At 40.6% G+C, this 12,575-nt stretch overlaps 1 protein-coding gene across 2 annotated transcripts in view; it reads right to left on the reverse strand.

The window, feature by feature from the left end:
• The window catches only part of KIFAP3 (kinesin associated protein 3), a 76,446-nt gene that overhangs the window by 49,026 nt on the left and 14,845 nt on the right, over positions 1-12,575 (reverse strand). For both annotated transcript variants that reach the window (XM_081865852.1, XM_081865851.1), the window contains exons 9-11: positions 12,111-12,289; positions 10,124-10,286; positions 1,323-1,423 (exon numbers count right to left, since the gene is read on the reverse strand). In XM_081865852.1, the coding sequence (XP_081721978.1) occupies positions 1,323-1,423; positions 10,124-10,286; positions 12,111-12,289 (443 nt within the window). The remainder of the gene's footprint in view (positions 1-1,322; positions 1,424-10,123; positions 10,287-12,110; positions 12,290-12,575) is intronic.

A 12,575-nucleotide genomic window follows, 5' to 3' on the forward strand; every position in this document is an offset into this window, starting at 1 on the left:
GCTGCATATGTATTTGGATGCCAAAAGACTAGCAGGATTACAAACAAATAGAACAGTAATCACAACTCTTTATTGCCCTAGAAAAATGCTGCTTATGCAGACTTAATTTTTTAAAATTGAACGTAACCAGTTCGGAATATAAATACTAAAGGTAAGCAGTATTTCTGTAGTGACAAACAGTATAAAATCAAACTACTGAAGGCTCATCAGGAACTCATCAAGGCTGTTCGCTACCAGCTTTATCATTTGTCATGTCAAACCACTGGCGAGTGCAGCAAGAACCGACCTAGATTTAACTGGAGTCTAAGTAGGTTATGGGGTGTTTAATATCAATTTCAACATAGACAAAAGGCACTCCAGAAAGCAGGACCCAAACCATTAGGTCCAATTTATAGGGGAAAGGATGCGGACTTTGGGAGAGTTAATATCAAAATAAACTTATGAAGGAGATAAAAGAAGTCTAAGTTAGGTGAACCCAGTTTGAAATACCATAAATATTCCTTTTTCAGTAAAGTTACTAATGAATGGACTGAACCAAGGAGAGTAACCTGTTACCATTGATCAGTGAAAGCTCAAAAGCATAGAGATCCAAAACTACAGTGGTGCCCCGCAAGACGAACACCTCGCAAGACGGAAAACCCGCTAGACTAAAGGGTTTTCCGTTTTGGAGGCGCTTCGCTAAACGAATTTCTCTATGGGGTTGCTTCGCAAGACGAAAAAATCTTGCGAGTTTCCGCGGGTTTTTTTCGCTTTCCCCCCCCTTTCCTAAGCCGCTAAGCCACTTATCAGCTGTTCCGCTGATAAGCCGCTTAACAGCTGATCGCTAAAAGCCACTAGACCGCTAATAGCGCTAATCCGCTAAACTGTCAATGGGTTTGCTTCGCAAGACGAAAAAACCGCTAGACGAAGAGAATCGCGGAACGGATTCTTTTCGTCTTGCGAGGCACCACTGTACATAAATTGCCTGAAAACAACAGAAAATCCCAAGACCATACAAGAAAGATAAATTTCAAAACCTTCCTGCTGACTGAGATTTTTCTGAAGCAGCAGCAGCTTTCTGGAGTTACAATTTCTAAAAATGATCATGAGCAGCACTGCAACAAAACAGAGGTGAAGCATTTGGCTGCCAACACAATGGGCAAATCCTATTACCTAGAAGAAAAATGGGTGGTTACCCCCCCCCCCAAAAGCCACTGAAGAGCATTAGTAAGGAGAAAAATATTGTCACTTTTACTGTAATGTCCTTATGAATTCTGCTACAAAGAAACTGAGGAATAATCCAGTATGGGTGAAATGGCCATTTGAAAAGAAGACACACCTACCTGAGGAATGCAGTCTGTGTATGCAAACATCGATTTAAAGCGATCATCCATGCTTATATGGTAGAGAATACACATGGCCACTTGCTTATAATTTTCATTGGCTACGGAAAAAGAAATGGGACAAAAAGGATAACCTAGATTAATTCATGATGTTTGAATTGGCATTAATGCACATTTAACCAGGTTTTTAAAGACTTTTCAAAGTTTGCCATTTCAGAGACAAGCATTTGTACTATTCTACTGTTACTGCCCTTTAAAAATAAAAAAGGAACAAAGAAAACATTTTGAAGTAAATGCAACACCAGGCAGAATCAAAGCAAGAGCCATTTTGGATACACCTTGATAGACACTGAGCCAATTGTTGTGTCTCCTGATTTATTCTTCATGCCCCCAAGTATTTCTCTCTTAGTATTAGGTTCTAATACTTCAGGATGTCAGGCGACCAGGTCTCTTCACTCCCACTGTTCCCCTGTCTTTGCCATTTCCTGCCCATCCCAACCCTTTCAACTCAGTAAGCTAAGGATAAGCTTAGTGTTACGGAGCTGCCATTTATCATGGGAATTCTAACAGTTGATTCTGAAGATTCAACAAAGAACTGGGGGATGAAGGCTTTTAGAGTAGAGGTAGGCAGCTCGCTCCATATCAAAGATCTAATCAAAAATATATTTAGCACAGTCTAGCTGCAATATGTTCTGGATTTTTCCTATGGAAAGCAATGGAATTGAAAAGTACTTAATTTTAGATTAATCATGCCCACTGTGTTCTGAAGATAAGAGAGCATTGCAATTAACAATATGCAAACCCCTTTTACCAATATGCATACCCCTTTTATGCATACCATTTAAAGAAAATTTCCTTAGTACTGTAATGGTTCTGTGGTGAAGAGAAAGAGGGAACTGGCAAGAGAATCTGTAAAGATCCTATTGCAAGTCCAATCTAAGTTCAAAGTGCTTAGAAATGTACACTCACTCCTTCCACCCAGTCATGTGGCAAATCCTTATCTTGCCCCACCACCAGTAAAAAAATAAAAAATAAAGCAGGGGGATGATATTGCACATAGCAATATAGCATCAACACCTCCTGCAAACCTAGTGTGAAAAGGAGGCTATTTCAGTTGTACAGCCTACATCTTTTCCCACTCTAACCTTGTCCCAGAACTTGAGGAATACATACACCCTGCCATTCCTGTTGCAGGTCTGTGTCCTCTAATATAAATCATGGGCATGTTCCATATAACAGACAATGTTGATTTCCGCCCCCCCCCCCTTTGCCAATCTCAATTTGAAAGTGAGTTTCTCAACCACTGCAATATGCTAGAAGCAGTTGGTTGCTAAAAGCACGGGAAAATCAAGAAAAAGGTTATGGGATTGGCAGCTCTCTGGTTTGTTATGCAGTTGGTCAAGTAGGCCAAGACATTATGGGTGGTCAACACTGATTTTGTACTAACAACGTTCAGAGATTATGAATAACTGTCACAGCAATTTCTATCACAAGGAGTTTTGATGTCATTGTGCATCTGCTAATTATTTGCCCTATGAGTGGATAAAGTTGGGAGGCAGATAGGCAAAGGGAAGGGAGAAGCACAGCACACCAGATTGACCCAATTTAAGCGCAAGATTATATGATGTTTCATAGGGAAAGTCATAGCAAGGCAACAATTCAGATATAAACACAAATGCCAATTCTATGCAAGGATTTTAAAAGACAAGGATAAAAATAGTCATATGATGCCTTGCAGAGAGACAAGCTGTTTAAAAACAACAGCATTTAATGGCCAATGGTGGGTTGGCCAAACGCTTAAGGACAGCTCTAGCAACTAACAGCCTGGATATTATGTATTATGGTAATAAGGTTAAATAATGATGAGCTCACTGGCTAATAAACTGGGTGGTCAGAAATACTTTGAATTTATTCCCGCAGGAATTTATCATTGATTAATCAAATCATTATTCCAAAGTGTTATTCAATTGTCCTTTGCATTTATACTACCATTCCAGAACACTTGGTCATTCCCAGCTGAAGGCTGTTAATGCTCAACAACCCAGTCATTAGCAGCAATAACTGGTTTTTCTGTGGAAATTATTGCCATTATAAAATATACTCAGTGGTTTATAGAAATAATACCGTTAAATTTGCAGCTGCAGTTCATCTGGAACAGCTGGGGTGGAAAAATATTGTGTCCCTTGGGCTGTTTTCACAACAAGTTTTCAACAAATTAAAAGCTCCAACTACACATATGATGAATCCAAAGTTCAAAATTATTTTAAGCTTTTGAACATTAAGCAAGCCATGTCGCAGCAATTATGGACCAAAACTACTCTACTCTGCTCATTAGTACACAATCCCTAACCATGCTATGGCTGCAATGCAACACTGAGGTTTAATCCTCTCTCTACATTTTGTGACTCATTAGAACCAATCTGACACATCTGCGCTAAAGAATATGTGCACATCACTATAGTGGTACCTCTAGTTACGTACTTAATTCATTCCAGAGGTCCGTTCTTAACCTGAAACTGTTCTTAACCTGAAGCACCACTTTGGCTAATGGGGCCTCCCGCTGCCGGAGCACGAATTCTGTTCTCATCCTGAAGCAAAGTTCTTAACCCGAGGTACTATTTCTGTGTTAGCGGAGTCTGTAACTTGAAGCGTATGTAACCTGAAGTGTATGTAACTCGAGGTACCACTGTACATGAAATCCCAACATATATGCCTTCCTTTGCAATATCATCATATCACCTTTGCCTGCTCCCGCACAGAACAAGACAATGCCTGTACCCTATTGAGCTTATTTTTCCACTTTTTGTTTTGTTTCCCACATGTAATAGTTTTTAGATTAACAGAGGAATTCCGCAAAAAAAGTCATACTGGCCAAGAGGCAATATGGTGGAAGTCCTACTATGCCGATGGAACACAAAATATGCTGCCACCATGGCAGATAGGTCAATGGAAAACTTCATCAGTGTAGCAGTTCTGCTGGCAAAAGTATGCCATTGAAAACACCTAAAAGTGGGACAGGGTGGGAAACAACACAGGGAGGCACACACATATGCTATACCCCTCCAGACCATGAGCACATCCCTGTCAATGGGGCAACTTTACACCAGCCCTGAAACTGAGACAAGGAACTTCCCTCTCATTGACTGCATGACAAAGCATAAGATATGGTGGAATTAACCAGCAGAATTCTGCACCAGTTTCTGAACCGTCTTCAGAGGTAGCCCTACGTATAATGTGTTGCAGTAATCCAGCCTAGTGGTTACCAGAGCCAAGAAAACAGAAGTTAAGCTATCCCTGTCCAAATAAGGGGCACAGCTGGACCACCAGAAGATGATGGAAGGCAATCCACAACACTGAGGTGACCTGAGCCTCAAGCGACACCAAGAGATCCAGGAGTACCCACAAGCTGCATACCTGCTCCTTCGGGGGCAATTGTAACCCCATCGAGAGCAGGCAACCTCTCATCCATCACTCCACTAACAGTGCCTAGGTCAGGCATAGGCAAACTCGGCCCTCCAGATGTTTTGGGACTACAACTCCCATGATCCCTAGCTAGCAGGACCAGTGGTCAGGGATGATGGGAACTGTTGTTTCACAAACATCTGGAGGGCCGAGTGTGCCTATGCCTGGCCTAGGTCTTACCTGGATTGCGTTTCAGTTTGTTGGCTCTCGTCCTCATTACTGAGGTAAGACCATGGTCCCGTTCATCCCTGCCTCACCTGCAGCTGTAAAGAAGTAGAGCTGTGTGTCATCACTCCAGACAACCTCACACAGTGGTTTCATGTAGATGTTAAACAGCACAGGGAATAAAATTAAACCCTGAGGAACCCCATAATGAAGGCTTCATGGGGCCCCAAGCATCACCCTCTTGGAAATGACCGTCCAAGTAGCACTAGAACCAAATCCTGCAATATGGGTGAGATTCCCTTCAAAAACAGGCAAATCTGCACTTTGTAATCCCACCCACCCTTGAATGACGTAATCTAGCACTGTTGAGACTTCAGTGCAAACATAGCCTAGAGCCTTAGGATCTCTTCTTCCATATTGCCTTCTATCTAGACAACTCTAGACCTACATGGATTATGGAGGCAACATATTTTTTCCAAGACATGCATGCTGCAAATAGCACAAAACCCACCTTCTGAATAAATCTCTGAATAATTACTGTTTTCCCAAGACCAATCCCTTTCATTCTTAATATGATTCAGCTAGTTACTGCTAGAAAGAAAAGGACACCTTAGGCAATGTTCACACACAAAATATTGAAACCAGCTGTGGCAGGTCTGCCATAGGAATAAAGGTTTCCTCATTTAATTGGGAAAACAGGAGGAAGCATAACATTTTACTACCATGAATAACTTCAAGCAATCCTGATAAGAGACTTTGCTGTGCTCTCAGGGCAGGACATGTGCTTTCTGTTACGATCTGCCACATCTAACCCCAATTGTTTGCTCACTTAATCGGGTTGGAAAATGTATGTTTCTTTATAGGATAAATTAGGCTTATTAAAATTAGAACAACATTGCTGTAGCCAATAAGAAGGTCCTTTCTCAAACAAATGTGTGAAACTGCATATTAAATTCATTATGAAAAGGCCAAGCCAGGGCATAAAGGAAAAGTTGGTTTAAAACTTCTTGGAAATAAACGTTCATAAAAATAATGGAACCTTTATTAAAAAAAAGAAAAAAGACCATAGCTCTGGTAGACAAAGAAGGCATACAACTTTTTAAAAGCTGAAGATATAACTGAACACAATAGCAGCATATAATACCACAAGACACGTGTAAAGACATAAAAACAAAGTTTATTTGCAGTTGTTTTTGACTCTCAATTAAACGTTGTGAACAAGTTAAGCTTGAAGGGCAGATGGGCAACCTGGGAAAGTAGCCCAACTAGGAGAAGGAAAACTCTGGTCCTAAACCACCGCAGCCCTGTGGCTACACTCATTCATGAGAAAGGCTTCGGTTGTAAACCCCACAGAAAAATGCCTTGCAATACATCTTTGGAAGAACAAAAGGCTCAGGAGTAAACCCTACACAAATCTGGAGTGGAGTCCCTAAGGCTGTTGGATAGTGTCTTGTATGCCTCTTTCAGGCAACTCCTGCCGCCAAGCTGGTGCCAAATGTATTGCTTTCCTTTTCTTTGGACCACAACAGCAAGGCAGGAGCATGTTTTGGGCAGCCCAGGACCTCTATACACACTACCCAGGTCTGCATCTAAGAGGTCACTTCAGTGTTGCAAATACAGCAAAAGCACAGGAGGCAGCAGTTACAAGTTATAAGCACAACCTGATATGCCCAAACAGATATTTAGCACTTCAGCACTCCATGAACCTGTTTATCTCCAGATTTCAATATGATCAGCTGTTTCGAGGTTCTAAATCACCATTTATTAAGGAAAGAAATTGCAATACTTTCCTTCGGAGAAATCAGAAGTAGCAAACAGGTTTTGAAGACCAGGCCTTTTTCGGAAGGGGGTTTAGAAAAAACAAGACAGTCAAAGTTACAGATAGGTAGCCGTGTTGGTCTGCCATGGTCAAAACAAAATAAAAAAATTCTTCTGAAGAAGTGTGCATGCACACGAAAGCTCATACCTAGAACTAACTCAGTTGGTCTTTAAGGTGCTACTGGAAGGAATTTTTTTATTTTGTTAAGACAGTCAAAGTTAAGGCCATTCAATTATGCCACAAATGTGAACTAAGAAGGTGAGGTGGAGAATCATTTTGAAGTGGGATTGTACAAACATTTTCGCCTTCATTTATTTTTTTACCAACAGCAGCACCCCTCATAGAACTGACTCAGGAGAAAGAACAAGGTATTGCAGTCAAAAGAAGGTTTAAAAATATTTACTAACTTAAAAAATCATCTTGGTTAACGTCGTTTTACAATGCCCCAATTTTGATGAACAATTCACTTTATAGGCAGATGGCTCGAGTGACTTCAGAGACAGGCCTTATTACACTATATATGCCAAGAAAGTTATTTCCTAGGGAAGCAAAAGCTGGATCTAGACACATCAAAGAAGTGTTTCAGTTAAATGCATCTCAAACTTTGTATGAGAAACCGGGTTAGCAAAAACAGAACTCCACAGCACCATCTGGTGTCATAGTTTTAGAATGCATAAAAGACAAATATAAAGCGCTTTTTCTTTGCCAGTGCAGCTGAGTCCAAAGGTAAAGAATGAATGCCTGCCAATTAAGGGACCATAGCAGCAATGGGGAAACTCAGGCCTGTAGGCCTAATTAGGCCTCGTAGGGGTCCTAATTTGGCTGGGAAGGCCATTTCTTCCAAGCCACACCCACCTGCCCTAAACCCAACAGGCAGGCACTGATGCAGGAAGCAGGGACTGATAGATGGACAACCCTCACTCACCTGTTAAAATGACCCACAGGGGTTGGGGGAGATCAGGATCCAGTCCACTGGCCAGCTCCCTAACCCTGGACTGTAACACCACTCAAGCATAATTTATCTGGGCCCAGCACTAACTTACAAGAATCAATTCATTCTGCCACAATCCTCTTTATGTTCTGAAAGGTTGTCAAGAAAGGCCTTCGTGTCCTTTCAAAAGATGGATTGGTGCACTTAGATTGCTACAGTTCCTTTTGTTTAAGCTTCCGATGACTATCAGGCCACCCAATTCGTATAACTAGAGAACAACCCATTAGCTCCCCCTACTATCTTGACGGTCCAGTGCTTTTTCCCCCTGGGGATACTCAAAGGTACGCAGTACCGGCACCTTCTTTCCCAAATGTTAAAAGTGTGGCAGTTACTAGAACAACTTCATGGTGAGTACAGACACAATTTTTCTATATAAAAAAGGCACCATGCAAAAATCAAGAAACAAGAATGCAAAAATCCACCCCAAGTGTCTGTCTCTGTAATATCCACAAGCATGCTTCAAGCACACTGAGATCCCAACCTACTTTTTTCAGGCAGACTGACAGCTATTCCTCTTATTTTCAAACCAACACAAAGCAGGGTCATGCCAGGATTACAAAAGAATTATGTGGAAATATTTCGCTGCTCACATCTCTCTGGACAAGGCTAAATGGAAACAGGCTCCCAAGGCTTGGGTTTTCGGCTGTTAAGGGAATAAAAAGCCATCTCTGTAGGATTTGCCTTGCCCGGCTTCAGAACAGCCTGTGCAAAATTTGCAGCCAACAAAATAAAAGTATAGCTAACTGATATGCATGCTAGAAGTTTCTGACAGAACTGACTGACGGAAAGCAAGCTGGGTTCTGGAGACAAACAGGTTCATGGAGTGCCAACATGCTAAATATCTGAGTGGGCATATCAGCAGAAGTCTTTTGAGAACCTGTGATATGTGCTGCCTTTGTCAATATACCAAAGGACTTTCAGCCACTTAAAGCAACTGTTATGATGATCATATCAAAAGCAGAATGTAAGCGAGGGTTCAAAATTATAAATATTATCCCCTTGCCAACAGCTAATTCAATATTACTACAAACAGTGACCTGTTTGAACTTCATCAGATTGGATGGCCCTCCAAAATACATCTTTTAGCTGGATGACTATGTAAAGTGATGATCTGGACAGAGAAATAGATATGCAGTCTTGTTATACTCCTGTACTAAAGAACTGCACACAAATACATATTGAGAACAGTGTTAGAAACAGATATGAAAGCTAGGAGCCAAATGGCACCCTAAACCGAGATTATGGGCGCAACAATGGAATGTCTAGGCATGCTTTTTTAATAATAAGAATACAAAGCTGAAAAAGAATGAACTGCAGCTAAAATATTATGTTCATTTTTCACATGGTCTAGTCCTTCCCCTGTCCACCCCCCTAATATTCTTCAGAGGGTCTCTTCTCCAGGCTTCAGAGAGTAGCTGGAAGTGGGGAGGGAGAAAAAGGTCCTCCTTTTCTTCCACTCTGCAGTTTTAATCTGAAATCTTCGGCACAGTACTGCACCCAGAGATCAGAAACTGCTTGTGCTAGTGAAATTCCTTGTCACAAAATGCGCCTAGAACAATGGGAGTTTTGAACACTGATTGAGAATATCCAGAAACGAATTTTGCAGATATATCATGTTTAATACTATATCTAGAAGTGGTGCTCAACTTCATTTATTAATCATTACATAGAATAAATAATTTCCAAGTGTGGACCTAATTCAAGCTGGCTTGTTACAGAGATATATGAATGAACTACAGTTTAGAGAGATACTTGTCTAAATTGAAGTGTGAATTTCTCTTAAAAAATACATTTTTGAATGCATGTTTGACCAATATGCACATTTTTGCAAGCAATTTCCTCCAACCTAATGCATTTTTGTCATTTTCATGAATGTATGCATTTTTATACACATTATTTTGTGTTCTAATATTTTTTATGCTGTGAACTTCTCTGCGATCTTTGGATGAAGGGCAGTATACAATTTTTAATAACAACAATAATAATAAACGTGTTTTTGTACAGACTGTTTGTTGAAAAACATTATATAAAAATCAGAGAAGTGCAAATTTTAGAGGCTAGCTGTGTTCAAAAAGTGCATCTTAGATTGCTTCTCATTAAAAGGCAAACAAAACCAAATTTCTTCCCATTCCCCACATCACATTTTCATTTTTCCCCTACCTTGAGAGCTTTAACTCAAATATTACCCTGAACTATGCTTGCTATATTCTAAAACAGCTTCATTTAAGGGGGCATGTTAGAGAATTGGTAATAATTAGGAGATCAGTAGCAAAAATATGTATTTTTCCAGAAAATATTTCACTAAGAAAATGCTTTCAGTAGCTCTAAGGTTAAAGTGAGTAGTGAAAAAAGACTGAAACCTACCCAACAATGCAGTGAGTTTTGGAAGAAGCCCAACTTGTACCATTTTATTTCTCAAGCCTGTGTCAAACGAAAGGTTCAGTAAAAGTCGAAGAGTAATGTTCAGCAAGTCTTCATGTTCACAAGGTACCATTTTAACCAGTTTCTCAACAATATCCATTTCAACCTGTGTTAGAAGCATAGGAAAGTAAGAATTCTGAAAGCCTTCTTGCAAAGATTTCATAAAATGGAACAACAGTTAAAAGGTTAAGACTTCCACAGCATTTTCTCCTCAAATACAGTAATTTTTATTTTTCTAAAAAGAGGTCTGCTGAAGTTTCCTCATGAATAGCTTCTGGCTGAAGGTTACCAAAACATAAGCAATACTTAAGTCAGAGTTCAGCAATGCTTAGCATCTGGAAAGAGAACCTGTTCAAGTGAAACTACAGGCTCAGAACTTTAGGAATGCAATTCAAGAATTAGTAAAAACTGGGGTGGAGGAGTGAGATGAAACAATTAACTATATGAAACTATAACTACCAAGACACTGTGTGTAGTCTAGGGGCAGCAAAATGTTACCCTTTAACAGATGTATGAAGGTCATGTTCAACTGCATATCATTTTAAATGCCAGAACGATTTAATTAATTCATTTTAAAAGCTATATTCCAAAGACTTATGAGCAGTATCATATCCCGATATCATGTTTTCTGCACAGAGGACAGAGCAAAGAGAGACATTTGATCATGACTGGCAGTAAACAAGATTCCTCTCCTCAGCAACATTTCTCTGATACATGTCAAGACTCTCTAGTTTTATGCAAAAGCATGCCTATTTCTTTAATCTAAGAAGCAAAATGGAAAGAAAACAATCAGAATGTTTTTGTCATCCCTTTTTAAATCAACAGGAGTCATAGGAGGGTACAGGCCAGATCTCAGTAACTGAATTCAAGGCATCTGCTGCAGAATTTTAAACATAGTAATATCAAGATCAGAGTGATGCAAAAAACCCAAAGAGTTTAAGCACAATGTCTCCTTCAATTCCAGTTGTGGATATTTTTGGTGCAGTATTTTTTATCTAGGTGGAAAGAATGTGGCAGGGTGGGCGTCAAAAGGGTGTCTAGACGGTGCTCCCCATTAGGTGTGTGGGGCGCCGGAACTTAACCCCCATAAAAGAGGGGAGTTGCCTTTATTTAACTGCTGAAATAAATGATCGGAGTTGCAGTCAAACAACATCTGAAGGGCTATAGGCTCCCTATTGCTGGTCTTGAATAACCTAAAAAAAGGTAAAGAGACCCCTGACCATTAGGTCCAGTCCGTGGCCGACTCTGGGGTTGAGCGCTCATCTCGCTCTAAAGGCCGAGGGAGCTGGCGTTTGTCCGCAGCTTCCGGGTCATGTGGCCAGCATGACTAAGCCACTTCTGGCGAACCAGAGCAGCACACGGAAACACCGTTTACCTTCCCGCCGGAGCGGTCCCTGTTTATCTGCTTGCACTTTGACGTGCTTTCAAACTGCTAGGTTGGCAGGAGCAGGGACCGAGCAATGGGAGCTCACCCCGTCACGGGGATTCGAACCGCCAACCTTCTGATCGGTAAGCCCTAGGCTCGCGACCCTCTGAATAACCTAATATATTCAGCTAAAAGGCATGCCTGCATACACCAAGTCAGCCATTTTCTGTTGATCCCATAGAAATCTACTGTGATTGGCCATAGCATTTCAACATATCAGACAGAGACCTTTCCAAGCCCTGGAGTTGTGAGGGACTCCTCTACATGAAAGACATGCACACTTCCAGTGAGCTTTTATCTTTCCCTGTGTGAGGTTCATTAAGGTCCAAGTTCCCAGATACTTAGGCATTGCAAACTAATTGATCTAACGCCATACCAATTCAAGCAAACTGCAAATGCAGACCTAGGTACAAATGGAGAACAGGAAAACAATGATATTGCCCTTTGTTGATTAGTTTTCCATAGACAACTAACATGGTTTCAGCAAAATGCTAGAAGATTTACCATATCATTTTTGTTTTCCATGAAGATGCTGAGTTTCTTCAGAAATGACACAACCAGTATCAGCAGCTCAAAGTTATCCCGGTCCAGAGCTTTCACCAACATGTGGACAATGTTTTTGTTTCTCATCTTCAGTTCAGTACGAGTATCCTCCGCAAGGTTCAACAGCAGGTAAAGGGCAACTGGCACATTTGGGGTGGGGTGGGGGAGAAATCACAATACTGAGAAACAAAAAATGTAGCGCTCATTCATTTCTAAGAATGTGAAATATTTCCAAGGATTTTGAATACTGCAAACATCTCGTGTGTGTGGCTCAGTGAAATGAGAGCCACTTAAGCATAGTGTGTCCTCTTTGATGCTTAAGTGATTTCAACAACAAAAAGGTGGAAGTAAGCTACTGTATATATTTCAAGTGTTTTAGTTTACTGGAAAAATGTAGCTTGGTCTTTTAAAAATAAACTCAAATAT

This window comes from Podarcis erhardii (genome assembly GCF_964252035.2).
Source record: "Podarcis erhardii genome assembly, chromosome: 6".
NCBI classification, from domain to species: domain Eukaryota; kingdom Metazoa; phylum Chordata; class Lepidosauria; order Squamata; family Lacertidae; genus Podarcis; species Podarcis erhardii.